The 18,546-nt window shown below is 44.0% G+C and overlaps 1 protein-coding gene across 2 annotated transcripts in view; it reads left to right on the forward strand.

Annotated features, from left to right (window-relative positions):
- Positions 1-18,546, forward strand: part of SPAG6 (sperm associated antigen 6) — an 84,656-nt gene that overhangs the window by 49,672 nt on the left and 16,438 nt on the right. The window contains exons 5-8 of one of the 2 annotated variants that reach the window (XM_053263599.1): positions 1,037-1,242; positions 2,438-2,611; positions 6,205-6,357; positions 9,198-9,389. In XM_053263599.1, the coding sequence (XP_053119574.1) occupies positions 1,037-1,242; positions 2,438-2,611; positions 6,205-6,357; positions 9,198-9,389 (725 nt within the window). The remainder of the gene's footprint in view (positions 1-1,036; positions 1,243-2,437; positions 2,612-6,204; positions 6,358-9,197; positions 9,390-18,546) is intronic. The other variant, XM_053263600.1, reaches the window with a different exon arrangement.

Raw genomic sequence — 18,546 nt, forward strand, 5'->3', positions numbered from 1 at the left:
TGATGGACTGTAAATGCAAAATCAAAGTTGGGTCCTTGAATTACAACAGCTATTTGTTGCCATGGCAGTGTAAGGCAGGTTAAATGTTAAAGATAAGAGAGTATGTGTGTAACAAGGAGAAGACCTAAAAAAAACCCAACCCACCCTTATCTAAGAACCTAGAATAGCCTATTTGAAATTAATGGGTTTTTGTGTTCATTTTTCATCATCTCAAAAATAGCCCTTGTTGTAATCCTTGCATTTGCTATCCCATAATTTTCTACTTCACTACTGAAGCTAATGACAAATATGTGGAGGGAGGGTAATGAATTTCTGCTATAACAGTGCACTGACTGTATCAGTTAATTGTGGGTTCTCAGGTTAAGATGCAAGCAACTGGCTATGTTGGCTTAATCCAACTGTCTGCTGCAATAATTTAATGTGGGAAAGGAATATTATTGATAGTTTACTGATGAAAAATGTACTTTTCTTTTTAGAAGAATGTGTTTTGATGTAAAAAGGAGCTGGAAAATACCACATGCAGCTTTAAAAATGCATTAATGTATTTTAGGCATATTATTTTCTGCTTCTCATGTGTGAACAGGATGAAGTGCCATCTAAATTAGCATTGCGGGGCAGAGGGGCAGATTTTGGCATTTTGGCTTTTCTTTGTTGTTCGCTGTGCAAAAACTCCTTGCCTATTGATCAGGGCACAACCGGCAGGGCTTAAACAGCTGACATCTGCTTACTCTTTTTAAACAACACACCCGCACACGCACACACACATACTCACTCACAGGGTAACAAACCATTTCAGCCTAATCTACCTCAAATGTGTACATGTAAATGGGGGTCCATCTAGTGACCTGTATTCTTTTCAGCCGAGGATTGGTCCACATGGTTTATGAAACCAGGAGAGCTGATTTGAAATGCAGATGTCAAGGCACTGAAGTACACCCTCCCCTCTCCCCCTCCTGCTGTATCTGTCAGGGTGAAAAATGGCTCGCACAAGGGTCACTCACCCATACTCGCTTAATTACTTTCATTGGTCCAACAGAACTGTCACAGGCTGTGGTGGATGCGGGAGCCATTCCTCTCTTAGTGCTCTGTATCCAGGAGCCAGAGATTGCTTTGAGAAGGATTGCAGCTTCGGCACTCAGTGATATTTCAAAGCATTCTCCAGAGTTAGCGCAGACGGTGGTGGATGCGGGGGCAATTGCTCACTTGGCTCAGATGATCCTCAACCCTGATGCCAAACTGAAGGTACTTTCCCAACTATTTCTCCTTCCCCAAGAATTGCAGCCAGCCTCCCAGTTATGATGGGATTCTGGAAAAGCGCGTTAATCGAAAGGGGCTCTTCTCCCAGAATACAAAAGTCCTAACTGGGCTACTGGTAACAAAGGGGAGATGTCACTGGGGTATACATGGTGGAAATAACTGGTGGGTAAGGAAGGAGCAAATACATCTTTAAGCTGAGATTACTGGGTTTCTAGGGATCTTGTGTTAGTGCCCTTAGCATTATAGGAGCAGATTTCTATACTAGTTAATCTGACATACTGTAGTCTTGTTTTTTATTTGAAACGTTCCTAAAATTGTTTGAGTGGGCCCAACATTTGTAATTTAGATACTATGCAAATATAATAATTGCACTTCTGAGTGTTTGTAATTCTGGATTTCAAAACATGTTTGTTTTGAAAGTAGTTGTCTTTATTTCAGTGGAACTTGCTTTCCATTAGGATCTGGGTATAGGGCTGTAGGTTTCCAGTGAGGTGTATGCATGTTTTCGTTTTTACTTGTTTATGTCCTAGGCCTTTGCGTACAGAAGACCATGGCACAATCAGCTGGATAGTTATAGTATTTAATAATAGTATCTAATGTACCTCAACCCCTTTTGTCTTTTTAACAATGCGGCACTTTGTGAAAATTTAACAGCAAAGAGCATTTTCCACATGCACATTTAATTAAAATAGCAACTTTAAAAATTTATTTCAAATGTTAATATTTAAATGACAACAGCTGATGAAGATTTGTGAGGTCTGTACTTTGTAACTAAAAAGAAACAAGCAATTATCTCATGTCTAACGCTGTTCAAAGACAGCAATAAACTGCTTGCCTTCTGTTTTGCGTTTGTTGTAGTGTAAGTTCATTTTCTTCCCTTTTGAATTCCTAATTACATTTACTCAGAAGCAGCTCCATTGAATTTTATTAAACTTTCTTCGAAGTAAATATGTTTTTATTTACTGAGGAGAAATGTTGATCAAGAAAAGGTGATGTTTTGTTTTGCTGTTAAATTGGAACATGGACAGACTGAATTTTGTAACAGTTGTGGGTGGTTTGGTACCTTCCTAGTCAGAGGGGAAGTTTTCCTCCTCCTCCTCCTCCTCCTCCTCTCTCTTTTTCTGCTTGGAAAGTGTTTGCCCAATAAGCCATTTATAAAACAATCATTCTTATTTACCAGCGTCAGGTGCTTTCAGCTCTCAGCCAGATAGCAAAGCATTCTGTGGATCTGGCAGAAATGGTGGTTGAAGCAGAAATTTTCCCTGTTGTACTCACATGCCTGAAGGACTCGGATGAATACGTCAAGAAAAATGCTGCAACTCTAATTAGAGAGATAGCAAGGCATACGCCTGAGGTAAAAACCTTGAGAATGCAAATACAAGGTCACATTATTAGTGTTTATACTTTAAACAAATGTTTTCAAAAAATCCCCAGTATTATTCTGTCATTAGGCAAAGCAAAAAGCTCTATGGAATTTCCATTGGTGCAAAGAAGAAAGTGGGGGGAAAGAGGAAATGTTTGTTGCTGTTATTGGATGTGCTTGGAATACAAATAGGGAAATAGGCAAAATCAGCTTTCCTTGTTGGTGGGTGTTACTGCAGAGAGGATGCTTAAAGGGAGGCAGAGGGTAGTGTATTGAAGGCTATTATGAAATCTGATTCGGAGGCCACGATCCAATGCATGATGAAGCATGCTTTAACTACTGAAGTCAATGGATGTGTGCGTGTTTAATGGTGTATTGGATTGTGGCACCTCCGGGTTTTTTTTAACATGGACTCTGAATGTCAAATTAGTGAACGAACTGGAAATCAAGTTAAAAATAGGCTTCCTTATTAAGATGATGATGACGGCATTATCTTTAAAATGCTTTATGTAAACATGCGTAAAAATCTCTAAATGCAAAAACCACAGTGTTATGTTGAGAGGATCAAAGCAAAGCTCCATGCATCGATTATGAAGTCTGATAAAATAAAAAGGAACAGAAAACCAAGCCAGTCATCCACCTCATCTCCACTGAGTTGAATAAAGAAAATTATGTACCAAGTAATTGTCTCCTGCAGACTTTTAAAACAAATGTGCAGTGCCATGTGTCAAGGTCCAAGGAGATTCTGGACATTATTTTTTAAGCTGCTTCTGCTGCTATTGTGAAACCTCAGTACTTCAGAACATCTCCAAGTTCTCAAAAATTAGATGAAACAACTGGTATTCAAAAATCATGAAGTAGGCCGAAAAGGTCATAATGTGTTAAAAGGGAATGGAGAAGGGGTTTTCTCTTGTGGTTCATGAACATTTAGAGCGCACTAGGGTCTCATTATTGAGAGCTTTTTATTAATTTAAGCCACAAAACCTCACATCGAAATCCGATATTCTCATTATTTCAGGTGCTCTTGGGCTTTAGGGAAACCCCCCCAGATGTCACAAGGATAATGTGAGAGGTGTCGTTTTAGCAGCTCTGATGTTGCTGGGTGGGGGTGGGGGGGGAGGAAGGATTTGGGGAATCCTCGCTGTAGTCAAAACTTCCTTTGTGCCACTGAGCACAATCTCCACAGGAGTCCTCGCTCTGTGCCTAAAAGCTCATGCATTTGAAGCAAAGGAGACGGAGGGGGGAGGGGCTGGTTGAATTGCAGGCTGCAGCAGTCTCTGTGGAGTGAATCTATCTGCTGTTGCACTCCAGTGTGAGGATTTCTTTCTCACCAGGCTTCTACTTGGATGTAGGATTTGATCTTGAGAGAATCCTGTTGATTCTTGCTTTTCAAAGGACAGTGTGTGAGAAAGGATGCTAGACTGGATAGGCCTTTGGGCTGATCCAGGAGGGCTTTTCTTATGTATGTGTATGTGTTTTACACACACACACATACACACACGCTGCTTTAGTGAACAAAATTGGTGTCTCATGGTGATGCTAAATTGATGTGAAACGTAATATTAGTTACATGGTTTCACATGCATTTATCAGGTTAGCTGGTCTTGTTAAAAATTAAATTGGTGCATAGCCTGTTTGACCCTAAATGTTGACAGAGGCAGAAAAGCTTTCACCATAACTAAATCTGCTAAGCTGGGCTATTAAACCATCCCAGCCAGACTGATCATTTTCTATAGTTGGTATTCTGAGTAAATCGGAGGAGTCCTCAAAATAAGAAAAGATTAGCTCTATGCTTATTGACAGCATCTTCACAGTGTGATATAGAGGACTCTAGAATAAGTGGAGTCTCAGAAAGACTTTTTAAAAATGCTTTAAGGATGTGGTCCTGGCACCCACTGATGTGTCTGTAAATCCCATGGATTTCAGAGGACCTTTATGCATGGAGTAAATATATGCAGGATGGCAGCATGAAGGAGGGCTAAGCTTTTTTCAGTGTAATTTCTTTTCGGTGAAACATGTTCACCATAAACCATTGTGATGTGCTGCTTTTTAATGTCAGTTTGAAAAGGGTGAACCCACTACCTTATGAAAAGAGGAGGTGGGTTGTTTGGAATACTAGTACAAATACTGTTCTTGTGATCCAAACTCTTTGACAGCTCCCAATTGCCTTCCAAGCACAATTCAAGGTGCTGATTTTTTTGACCTTTACAGCTTTATACAGTTCCAGATATTGATGAGGCTATTTCCTCTCCCAGTCACATATAGATCTTTAAGTTGCAATCTTTGAGAACCCTTTTGTCTGTGAACAGACTCTGAACTGGGGAGACTTGGTTTCAAGCCCCCAGTTAGCCATAAAGCACACAGAAGTGATGTTCATAGTAAGTGACTGACATCTAGAGCAACACACCTTGGATGTGCTCGGAAGATAAATGTGTGCTGTGGGAAGCTTTCCTAGCGGCACAGACTGTGTCACTTGAAAATATGTCCCTGAGGATTGCGTGACCCTCAGGGACACCTTTTTGGGAAACACAGGGCACTTCTGGAGGCAGTGCAAATTGTCAAAATTTGCTCCGCTGTGCTGCGTGCCTGATGCTGTGCAGCTAGGAAAGCTTTCTGCAGTGTGGACATATCTTTCTGATGCATCTGAAGTGTGTTGCTCTGAATATGGCCACTGTCTATCAGCTTAACCTATTTCACAGTGTTGCTGTAAATATGCAGTTAGCTAACCCCTTGCATGCCATATTGAGTTCCATGGAGGAAGGGCAGGCTACAAAAGTGATATTAATTTTAATTTAGCTATTCTGGCTGATGAAGGCACAATTTTTATGGTTTCTCTACAGTTCCCTCCCACTGGACACATACCTAAGCTAAAGAGTGGTTGTTTTTGGAAGTATTGTACAATTTCCTTCATGGGCTACTTGAATGGCAAAGGTTAGGCTGCTATTGGGCAACATTTTGGTTGGGTTCTATCTTGGGACTCCCTCTGAGCCTTTGAGATAGAACAGGATGAAGATTCTTGTCCTTGTGAACTCTCAAACCTCTGTCCCTACAACAATCACTGGATCCAGTTGATCACTTAACATTTAATATGTCCCATTGCTTAGGAGTAAAGTCCCATATTTTTCAAATCAGCATGTAACATTACATTCTGAACTGTCCATGGGGCAAAAATGAGTACCCAGGATAGCACTGAACTTGTTAAATCTGAATTCCCCATATATTTATTTATTTATCATATTTCTATACTGCCTTATTTCAACAGGGAGCATATTCCAAAGCCTTGGGGCAGCCACAGAGAAGGCCCGGTCCTGAGTTGCCACCAAATGAGCCATCAGCAACTGTAACCGGACCTCCCCAGATGATCTTAGTAGACAATAGGGTTCATTACAAAGAAGGTGCTCTCTTAAATACCTTGGACCCAAGCCGTTAAGGATTTGCAGCATTCTGCACATAATGGAGCTGATTGACCACTAGGGGCTTCCCCTGTCCAATTATATCTGTTTAAATGGACTGGCTTGACCATATAGTTTGACAGTTCCTTGGGACTGTAGCATCTCTAACCTTTCTGGCTTATCTGCTTCCAGCTTTCGCAACTTATAGTGAATACAGGGGGAGTTGCTGCTGTGATTGATTGTATTGGCAGCTGCAAAGGAAATGTTAGACTCCCTGGGATCATGATGCTGGGATATGTGGCAGCTCATTCGGAGAACCTGGCCATGGCGGTTATAATCTCTAAGGTTAGTTCTGGTTTCCCGGTCCCCTGCAAAAAATACAATCCATGTGCAGGGTTGCGCATGTCAGGCAACACAACTATCTGTTCACTGGACTGGCCAAACACACCAAAGGCACGGAATGCCCTTAAAAAAATATTGGATGGCTATGGCATATGCATCTCTTCCTTTGTTTTTGCTGTCTGAATTCACTGTGAACATCTTACCCACTCTATTGCCATGGTACTGCAGTTGGAAAAGCACTGCGGTGTAGCAGCTTATTCAGACATTTGGGTGGGTAGCATGCAGTCACGGCTAAGCAATATTGAAATCAATGAGAGCTGTTAGTAATGACTGTGTTCCATTTAAATTAATTTAACTGGGACTTAGTCATGATTAACTTAGTCTGGATACTATCCAAAGTGTTTATTTTAAAATGGATATCCCGCCTTTAGTCTCTTAGCAAGATCACCAAGATAGCCAACAAGCAACTTTCAAGTATCTGATTAAAAACATCCTAAATAAGGGCTCACATTCTGTGCAGGGCAACACAGATTATTCAGCACCACCCTCACTGCTGCAAGTGTCTAAAACGCTACCCAGAATGTTACAGAACAGCCCTGTTTTGCACAACCTCACTTGCCCAATGCTGTGTCCACTGGAAATTATGTATGTAGTGTTACAGAACTGTCTCAGGCTCTCAGCGGACTAGAGCTTTTCCACAACTCCAAGGGCAGTGTTTAACACTTGCAGTGGAATGGATGGTACTAAATTGTCAGCATTACCCTGGGCAGAATGTCAGCCAATCGAAGTTAAAACAGCAGTGGGGGCAAAAACCAGAGGAAACATAAACCATTAAACTAGAGCACATCATGAACACTGGAAACATCAACATATATACATCATGATTGGGAGAACAATGCTGAAGAGAATTGCCTCAAAGAACATACATAAACAATTTTCAGATGTGTACTGGAATTCCTGTTCATTGTGACATCTAAACACAATTATTTAGAGATCAGCTTTTGTTGATTTTAGTGGCCGTTACTTCAGAAAGAGGAAGTTCAGGATCACACTCATAAAACTGTTAATAAAACATTTATTTCTCTTAGAGTTTGCTATACTCCATAATGTCTATATGCACAGTATAGAAAGAATATTTTAGTCACAGTCTCATCAGAGTTAACCAGTTCTAAATCCCATGGATTTCAAAGGGAAATTTAAGCACATGTTTATCTCATTGAAATCAGTGGGACTTAAAAGTGTTGACATTTCACTGGATTTCCCCTGTTGTTTACTAAGTAGCTTGCATTATTTCTATCCTTTACAAATGCCATGGAGATAGTAATGATTTACTGCCAAGGGTTGTTTTAAGGGCAAAAAAGAAAATTGCATGTTAAAAATGACATATATAAAAAAGAATATACAGCCAAGGTAGAATGTTTTTGTTTCCAGAACAAAAATATCATTTACTATATTAGCTTGTACTCCTCAACCTGAATTATGTCCCTACACATTGTACTTAGAATGCAGTGGAATAGTAGACTCTTGGTTGTTTTGTTTTTTAAAGGTTATGGATTAGTTTGCTAGCATAGTTCTGCATTTTTATGAGATGCTAATTGAGTTGCATTTTTCCAAATAGCAGACAGGAAACTGGCAAATAGCTTCTTAGAATAAATATTTGATGTCTAGCTTTAATTGTCTTTTAAAAGGAGAATGGATAAAATGGGCCATCTTTTGTTACGTCAGGATGTCTGCCTTGCTCCTGTTGTAGTACATTTAAGGCAAGGAAGACTATGTGCTTGTTAAAAAATGAGACAAAGAAAACCCAATATGTATTCTCCAGTCGGTTATCAAAAGACTGGCAATTGTGGAACCTTCTTGAACATGCAAGTATCATAGGAACTGAACAATCTCTTCCTAAAACACAAAATATCATTGCTTTATTTGAAATGGACAGGCTGCTAGGGAAAGCTTTTGTGTCTGCGTGTTTTCAGCCTGAAATGGGTTCTGCTAGATAACCTGACAGTGAAGAAAAAAATCTAATATTTCAAAGCCACATGCGCAATATAGGTATTGATAGTATTGTATCTGTCTGTCTGTCCCCACTCCCCCCACTTTTTAATGCATCAAATGGTTACTGGTGGATGGTAGAATTTTATTGATTTTTTTTTTTTTGCAAAGTATTCTAATTATAAAATTGTCAGGACTAAAAGGCAATCTGACTGATGAAAGTTCCAATATACATCCATAAGGGTCAGTGCCTGCATGAATAATAACTTGTTAGTCATGTTTAAATTTATTGTGTGTGGTGAAAGAAGGAAGAAAAGAGCCTAAATATATAAAAGATTCCTGCTGGGGAGAAGGGGGAGGAGAAGCAACGACCCCCCTCCAAGCACTGCAACTGCACCTCATCCATTCATTTCGGTGGGGCTTATGCGGAAGCCCCAAGCGAGTCTTCTTGAAATGAATGGAAGGGGTGCAGGGCTTGGTTGCTTTCCAGAAAACCTGCGAAGGAAACCCGAAACCCTGGAATTTCAGTGCCTGATAAAAGCACTAGCTTTGCTCTCTGTTGTGGCCTGAATTGTGGCACCTGCTCTCTGAATCCTTTGAAGCCATAAATGTGTCAGCTTTAACTGCCCTTATCTCAGAGAAATTGGCAGATTTAATATACTTCTGATCCTTCAATTCATAGTGTTCAGGAATGATCCTTACAGCCCATACAAGCAACAGAGTAGTGCTTTGAGCTAAGCATTTAACTTTTTAAATAGTTTTTGTTTTTCCTCCCTCCTAGCAATCCTGTCTACAAGGTTCTCCAAACCTTGCCTGGATTCACAATGTTCTGTGCTTTTGATCAAATGCCACAGGGGGTTCCACAACTGGCGGTGTGCTTGTCAGAAGAACCAGAAGATCACATTAAGGCGGCAGCTGCTTGGTCTTTGGGACAGATCGGGAGGCACACTCCAGAACATGCCCGTGCCGTTGCGGTAGCAAATGTGTTACCTGTGCTGCTTTCTCTGTATATGGCACGTGAAAGTTCAGAAGATCTTCAGGTCAAAGTAAGACCATGTGCAAGCCCCCACTTTTTGTCTGTTAATTTGATTGATTGCTCAGGCCCCAATCCATACTTCTTCACATGCAGCAGACAAGGCTGCATGTTCATAGCTCCACTTAGAGACTCTTTGATTAGCCCCTGCTGACTGAGCAAAGAGGCACCTTTTAAAGTGATGACTCTTATATTTAACAGGCAGAGAACAATCGGCCCTATCCAGCCTCAGCACAGTGTGTTGTAGTGGCTATTGTTGCTGTTTCCGTTGTCGTCCTTTTTAGATTGTGAGCCCTTTTGGGGGCAGAGAAACATCTTATTAATTTTTTCTGTGTAAATGGCTTTAATAACTTTCTTCTTATTCTGAAAATTGGTATATAATTGGGAGTTGGAGGCACTGCTTTGCAGTGGTTCCACTACTACCTCTCGGGCAGGTTCCAGATGGCGTCCCTTGGAGACTGCTGTTCTTCAAAATCTGAACTTTTGTATGGTGTTCCCCAGGGCTCCATATTGTCTCAAATGTTGTTTAATATCTACATGAAACCGCTGGGAGAGATCATCTGGAGATTTGGTGCAGGGTGCTATTAGTATGCTGATGACACCCAAATCTATTTCTCCATGTCAGCATCATCGGGAGAGGGCATAACCTCCCTAAATGCCTGCCTGGAGTCGGTGATGGGCTGGATGAGGGATAACAAACTGAGACTGAATCCGGCTAAGACAGAGCTACTCATTGTGCGGGGTCGGAACTCAAGAGATGATTTTGATCTGCCTGTTCTGGATGGGGTCACACTTCCCCAGAAGGAACAGGTACGCAGTCTAGGGGTCTCTGGGTCATCTCAGAGAGACCATATAACTCCCGTATTGAAGGAACTACACTGGCTGCCGATATGCTTCCGGACAAAATACAAGGTGCTGGTTATAACCTATAAAGCCCTAAACAGTTTGGGCCCTGGGTATTTAAGGGAACGCCTTCTTCGGCATGAACCCCAGCGCCCACTGAGATCTGTTGGAGAGGTCCGTCTGCAGCTGCCACCGGCTCGTCTGGTGGCCACTCGGGGACGGGCCTTCTCCGCTGCTGCCCCGAGGCTTTGGAATGCGTCCCCTAGTGAAATAAGAGCCTCCCCATCTCTGACAGCTTTTAAAAAGTCTTTAAAAACACATCTCTTCACCCAGGCTTTTAATTAATGTTGTTTTAATGGTTTTAATGCTGTTTTTACATTTTTAAATTATTTTACAATTTTAAAATTGTTGTAATATCTGTGTCCCTGCCCCGCCCCTCATTTTTGTCTTAAGGAATGTTTTACTTTGTTTTTATTCTGTTGTAAACTGCCCAGAGACATAAGTTTTGGGCAGTATAAGAACGTTTTAATAAAATAAATAATAAAAAAAATAAAATAAAAAATATAACTATTTTTTAACAACAACCACAAATAAGCAAGGAGAGGAAGGATGTATTAAATCCTGGCTTCCCGACATGCTTCTCCTGGATAGATGATTGGTAGTATGCAGAGATTCTAACTGGGGCTCCAAACCTGATGCCTCTGGCTGCAGCAGCATTCACATCCAACTAAGAATAGGGCTCTATGCATAAATGACCCCTAGTTGGATTGAGCTAGTGGATAATAGTGGGAAGTTTATCTCCCCGCTCGGCCCCCATTATATTGCAGGTTTGAAGCTTCTCTGCATGAGCACAGTACCAGCAAAAGGAGGGGCTATAGGTCAACAATAAGGCATGTGTGTTGCATGCTGAAGGTCCCAGGTTCAGTTCCTCACATCTCCTGATAACTGAGCAAAGAAGCACCTTTTTAAAGTAGTGAGTCTCTTTATTTAGCAGGGGGAGAGCAACTGGCCCTATCCATCTCCAGCACATCATCTCTCCAGTGGCTGTTTGCTGGTGTCTATCTTATGTTTCTTTTTTAGATTGTGAACCCTTCTGGGACAGGGAGTCATTTTTCTATCTATCTATCTATCTATCTATCTATCTATCTATCTATCTATCTATCTATCTATCTATCCCGCTTTGGGAACTTTTCTTGAAAAGCGGTATATAAATATTTGTCGTATTTGTATTCCACTTAAAAAATGGATCTCAGGTAGCAGGGCAGGGAAGGCCCACATCTGAATCCTTGGAGAGCTGCTCTCACTCATAGCCATTCATTCATTCATTCATTTTCTTTTCTATTTCTCACGTTTGTATACTGTCTAATATATAAAGCTCCAGGTGGCTTACATAAAATCTAAAAACAAAACAAACAGCTAAAAACACATGTAGTAAAACAATTAAAATCACCCCACCTCAGTATTGTCAAAGTAGACAATACTGGACTGACTGTAATGGTCTGACTTGGTATAACACAACCGTGTCTTCAGGGCTGCCCATAGGACTCTACAGATCCCCCTTTCTTCCCTGCCTCTCTTTCCATGCAGAAAATGGGATTTCCGTGTGCTCTTCCCATATCACTGCTACCAAGCGCTTTTTTCCTAGGTGGTCAAGTTATGCAGAGCCAGCTCTGGGTCTGAAGGAGCCCTCAGTCTACTGGCTTCCCTTGGCAGCCTCTGCAGGGAGGCTCCCATTTGCGGGAGGAAAGGAAGAGGTGGACTTCTGGAGGGAGTTCCCATTTGCAGATGGGATGGCCTGGAGAAAGTGTCAGTAGAGAGACTCTCCTGGCTGCGACAGTTGCTCTGCCACAGCAGGGCACTGGCTCTTTGGAGCAGCCTAAAGGTGCCAACCTGGGATGTCAGCCTTCAGTTGATTTAAGCCATAGAGACGAGTAGGTGGGACGAGTAGTAGCCAACGTGGTATAGTGGTTAGAGTGCTGGACTAGGACCGAGGAGACCTGAGTTCAAATCCCCATTCAGCCATGATACTAGCTGGGTGACTCTGGGCTAGTAACTTCTCTCTCAGCCTAGCCTACTTCACAGGGTTGTTGTGAGGAGAAACTTAAGTATGTAGTACACCGCTCTGGGCTCCTTGGAGGGAGAGCGGGATAACAACAACAACAGGGAAGAAACAAAGCTCCATTGAGTTTTATTGGGTGGGGGGTCCCTTTTATGTATGGGATTATAGCCTTTATGTTTAATTGCACTTTTAAAAATGCTATTGACTTGGATTTCTCTGTGATCTCTCTGCTGCATTGTAGTCACTCCGTCAAATCGTTATTGCTTTTGGCCAAAGGCCATTGCTGCTGCATTTTTAAGATAGTTTGTTTTTATGTCTGTTGTTTTTATATCTGCTGTTTTTATGTGGTTTTAACAACCCATTATTACTTAAAGCCACTTGGATAGCTTAATTTGAATCAAAATGTGGCCTAGAAATTTAAACTTTACATTTCAACATTTTAAAAATAAAATGTAACAGTAATTGCATGATTTTTATTCTTAATTGCTGTTATGTTATTATGTTTTATTAATTACTGACCATCCTGAGTTTTGAGCCAGAGTGGACTAAAAAAAATCTAGATTAAAAAATTAACATTGGGTTGGAAATAGCAACTAGTTTAACACTGATGTTAAGTAGAATTAGCTGATTCAGCACAGACCATCTGCGCCCCTAGTTCTCCCTGTTTCTCCTCCCTAACTTCATTCTCCCCCACCTTCAGTCCCCGTCTATCTCCCCCTCCCAGTCCTCTTTCCTTCGCCAGCCGGCCTGGCTGGTGCATGCTGGCAGCCGGGGCGTAGCAAGGTTGGAGTGGAGCCAGAGACAAGATTTTAAAATGGGCGCCCCCTCACTGAAGCTCAGCTCAAAAAGGTTTTGTAAATTGTGGGTGATGCAAGATATTTAATGGTACTGGAGAAAGACATGCTGTTCTGGTAGCTCCAGGTCTTAACACTCACATCAGTTTTGGAGGATGAATACAACTTAAAGAAGCCCGGGCTGGTGCGCAGCTGGGGGAGTCAGTCATGTGACTTGCCTCTGGGGGGGTGCCCAAGGCCGTGGGCCCCCAAACAACTGTCTCCCCTTGCCCTATTATAGTTACACCCCTGGCTGGCAGGGCTTTCCTTCGGTGCTTGGCTGGCGCTTTCTAGTTCTCCCCGTTGCCATTTCCTCCCCCACCCACCCTCCCCGCCACCGCCACCATTTTCTCCCACCCGCCCCTGCCTTCTCCTTGCACCCGCCGGCACTGCTGTTTGCTCGCCACCGCCATTATATTTGCTGAAGCTAAGCAGATCTAGGTTTTGTCAGTGCCTGGATGCGGGAGCACCTGGGAATCCCATTTAACCCAACATGAGTTTCATGACTGAAGACAGGCGAGAGACATCCGTGTAGTAAATAAACAAATCTGCAGCATTCTCATGTTGAGACCTCCTGACTCAATTGAACTGCCCCATATGCTGTGATCCAAGCCACTGATGTGGAAGCAAGTACCCTGGCTTAAGTACTTAAGTAGTTAAGCCAGGTGGGAGGTAGGCCAGTGTGCACCCCAATGCAACACTCTGAAAGCCACTTCCCTGTGACCCCTTCCTATGCCATTCTGGTAAGGTCTAGATCAGGGCTGCACAAACTTCAGCCCTCCAGCTGTCATTGGATTGCAACTCCTGTCATCCCTGAATATTGGCCATTGTGACCCATAGTCCAGCTACAGCCAGAGGGCCAAAGTTGTGCAGCCTTGGCTGGATGGAAGAAGCACTTGGATGGGCCATGTGGCATCATTCTTTTGCCGCATGATCTTCTAAGGGTGATTTTGCGTGGAAAGGAACCACAACATCTGGCCCTTCCGTCTGGCTCTTCCTAGACTTTTGGCCAGGTCCACATAAGCATCAGGATGAGGTGGTGGGGGTGAGCATCCTGAGGTGGTGGAGTGTGCTACCACCACCTCCAACCAGGGGCATAGCTAGGGGAGCGGAGGCTTGTGTTTACCCCTATCCCCAGGGGCCCCTCGGAGCGGAGCGAGGGAGAAAATGAAGAAAATAGGGAGGGGTGTGCCAGGCAGCTCTCAGGAGCTGGGGGTCCTCAGGTTTTTTGAACCCATCCGCTGTGTTATAGCTAGATCCCTGCCTCCAACAGAATAATTGCCTGTGTAAAAGGAAAACTTCCTGCACATGGAACATTAGTGTAGCAGGGACAGAAGTTCCACTTTGCAGTTTTCCTTTTCCTTTTTTCTAATGTGTGAGAATTTTAGACCGTGTGGTTCTCCCTACCTGCAGTCTGAAATGGTACGTTCTGCTTCATGTGTACCCCAGGCCATTGCCAGAGCTGCCTGGGAAGAAGAAGCAACATGGAAGTGGCTCCCCCCAGTGTTGCAGTAACATATCAATTGGGCCTCGCTTCCAAGAGAAATAGTTCAGTCCAGGGTGTTTGTCTTTGCCATTTCTGCTGCACAGGATATGACACAATGTTGTCTGAGTCATGGAAAGTTTGGGGGCCTCTCTAGATGTTGCTTCCTTTTGAGGATAGCAGCTGGAGAGCAATGCGTAAATTACAGTCAGACTGGGGAGAAGCAAATGGAAAGTAGCAAAGAGGACAAGTTGCACTCCCCACAAGAAACCCCAAAGCTCACACAATCATGGACTCCACAGGTGTATTTTCCTTTCTCTTCTCTTCTTCTTCTGTGTGTGTTTCTCTGCTTCTCCTGGTCACGCATCTCTTAAACTTCACTTGCTTCTGTAGACTTGAGCACACATATAGCCTTCCAGATGGCCGTCCATCCAAGGAGCTCCCAATCATCTCTCTAAATCCAAGAGTCATAATTCAAGGCAAACATCAGAGAACCCCAGGGAGGAAATCGCTTTTTATGACCGGGGATGCCTGTAGGACTGCTAACAGGATTTTCTTGGCCTGTTTTGCAGCTGGAGAAAGGGCCCAGTTTGTGCCATGATGATGTCTATGCAGAGGGGCATACCCAGCTGATTGCACTGCATAATCAGGCCATGCTGCACCGTGCACCATGCACTACTGGGGAGGTGGGTGGGGAATGGAAGAAGCATGTCGAAGCTGGTTTTCATGGAGTAGGTGTGATAATGTCATCAAGCCACGCAAGCCACAAGAGTCTGGCACTGTATGGATCAGGCCCTTCTACTTTTCCCGGGAGCCCCCTGGTGGCGACCAAGTATCACATCATCCACCACAACACAGGCCAGTGAGGGCCATGCTGTGTGCACACATGTGTGTGCTTGAGTTTGTGGAATCCGTTCAGCATTTAATTTGTGTGCTTCAGAGCCATGTGGAAATCAGGCATAATTGGGCTCCCCCCACAATCCTCACCCTGGTGCTGCTGAAGTATTTTGATCTGAGAAGATTAAAAACCCGATGTTGTGCTCTGTTGCTTACAGAAGCATCCAGCACTGGGTTCTAGTCTGCTCATGTGACCTTGCAACCCTGGGAGCTGGCCCTGCCCTCTCTGTGTCTGCTACTGGCACAGCTGCACCCACACCGGGGAAATGTGTACCCTCCCCGCCAATACTTCACAGTTGAAAAGAGGGACATGTTTGAAACATCCCAAGTCACATACCAAGCGTTACATAGGAAGCAAGCTTATACTCACTTAGACCATTAGTCTATCTATGCATTGTAGGACCCTTACAGGTTTATTTTCCTCAATAAAACAAGCTCTCTTGGTTTTTGAATCAGTGGACAAGAATTATTATTTTAAATTATTTATATATGGCTTTTCAATGAAAGAGGAGAGCTGGTACTTTATTGATTGATTTTGATTTGATTTGATTTTTATACCACCCTTCCAAAATGGCTCAGGGTGGTTTACAATTTAAACAAACCATTAAAACAGTAAAGAACTAAAACAAAAATTAAAAAACAATATAACAACAATTAAAAAACATTTTAAAACAACAATTAAACAGTGGCAGTAATTAAAAACCCTGAAACCGGGTTAAAATATTAAAAATGATTAAAAAACCCTGGAAAGCCAGGCCAAACAGATACGTTCTAAGGGCTTTCCTGAAGGCTAATAGAGAATGCAAATTACGGATTTCAGCAGGGAGCACATTCCACAGCCCGGGAATGGTATTGTGGTGAGCATGAATTGTCCCCTTCACTAAGGATCCACCCTGGCTTGTATTTGAATGGGAGACCAGGAGGCCATTCACACAATCGAAAACTGTGTTCTACCTGGGTTTGGAAGCTGTGTGCGCTCTCCCAGTTTTCAGTTGTGTGGAAGCAAGGTAAGAGGATAACCTGGGTAGAAGTGATTGAGGCGGGTCTCATGATCGGTGAGAACCGCCATAACGGCTTAGCCCACTCTCCCTGCAGACGATCCCTGATGCAGCCCTGGGCAGTCAGATCGGCTGCCCACACGACTGCTGGCTCTGTCATGGAGCCGGTGGGGGCTGTGAGGATCAGGGACCGCACAGCCCCCAGAAGTTCCAGCATGCTCTGCACGAGTGCGCAGAGCATGCTAGAGAGATCCCTGAGCTGGGAGGCTGCTTTTTAGCCTCCTGGTTGGGGGTCTCCTTGTGAGTTGCCATGGTGCGGAGTCGTGCCGCAGCAACACATGATCCGAAAGCCCGGGTTAGCGGAGCGCTCGGTCTGCTAACCTGGGTTTAGGGGAGGGGGAGTTAAGCGGGTGACCCGCTTAGGAGAAACCGGGCTCGCCTGTGAGCCCGGTGGTTCTCATGGTCTGGCAAAATTGGACTAGACTCCCTTAGCCCGATTTTGCCAGACCGTGAGAATAGCCTCATAGAGGCCATTCTCACGATTAGTGAGAAGAGCCTCTAGGGGGTTTGTGGGAAAGCAGGCTAAGCCCGCTCTCCCCGCACACGAGCAGCAGTCTGTTCTGGGTGGCTGACCACATGACTGCTGGCTCCATCACGGGGAGCTCCGTCACTGGGGAGTTGGGGGGCTGTGCAGCCCCGGAAGCTCCAGCATGCCCTGTGCGAGTGTGCAGGACATGCTGGAGAGACCCCCGAGCCGGGAGGCTACTCTTCATCCTCCCGGTCGAGGGTCTACTCGTGAGTAGCTGCGGCTACTCACGGTTACAAAAAACTAACCTGGTTTAAGGGTAGGGGTAGTTTGGCGGGTGAACCGCTTATGAACCACCGGGCTCGCAGCCGAGCCCGGTGGTTCACATGATGGTGGTTCACACGATGGTCTTCCTCTAGCCTGATTTTCTCCCATCGTGTGAATCGCCTCTCTGTGTGGAATCAAGGTAGGAGGAAAAGCTAACCCTCCTACCATGCTTCCACATAATCACTTCAACCCAGGTTTTCCTCCTACCTTGCTTCCATACAACCTAAAATTGGAAGCACCCACAACTCCCAAACCCAGGTAGAACACAGTTTTTGATTGTGTTAATGACCTCTACATGTGAGCCTGTAAAAATATTCCCCTTAGGCGGTGGGGACACTGGGAAGAGCATGCTTGCATGTAGAAGGTTCTAAGTTCCATCCCTGGCATCTCCAAGATAGGGCTGAGAGAGACTCCTGCCTGCAACCTTGGAGAAGCCACTGCCAGTCTTTGCAGACAATGCTGAGCTAGATGGACCAACGGTCTGACTTGGTATAAGGCAGCTTCCTACATTCCTATGTAAGCGCTTTACATAGCAAAAGGTATGAGAGAATGGCTCCTTCTCCCAAAAGGGATCATAATCTCAAGAGCAAAGAAAACACAAAGGGAACACCAGCAATAGGCAATGGAGAGCTGCTATGCTGGGCTGAACAGGGAGAAGCACCAGGGGCTCCTGAGAATGTCTGCACAGTGTGTCAGTGGCTCTCCAGGCTGTCAGACAGGGGTATTTTCTATTCCTAACTGGTGATGCCGGGAATTGAATCCAGGACCTTCTGCATGCAAAGCAGATGCTCTTTCATGGAGCTACAGTCCTCCACCACTGCCAGATTTCAAAATGGTGTAGCTTCTAGTGCACTCTTGGCTGCAGTCTATCCCAGGGACTCAAACCTGGGATAAATATGTCTCTGAGGGCTGTGTGACCCTCATGAACATTTTCCTGGGAGCCAGATAGCACTTTTAGAGGGAGGGGAGATCAGTAACAATCGCTCCCTCTTCCCTGTCTGTGCACTTTTGGCTCCTTGGCAATGCTCTAGCTGAGCTCTGAAGCAGCCTTGTCCAAAAACACAGCTTCTGCCCTTCTAATGCTGCAGGACATGTGCGCCTCTGCTTTTAAAGTGGTGGCGCTCTTATATTTAGCAGGGGAAGAGCAACTGTCCTTGTTCAGCCCAGCATAGAAGCTCTGGCGTTTCCTTTGTGTTTGGCTTGT

Source organism: Hemicordylus capensis, chromosome 6, assembly GCF_027244095.1.
Source record: "Hemicordylus capensis ecotype Gifberg chromosome 6, rHemCap1.1.pri, whole genome shotgun sequence".
NCBI lineage: Eukaryota > Metazoa > Chordata > Lepidosauria > Squamata > Cordylidae > Hemicordylus > Hemicordylus capensis.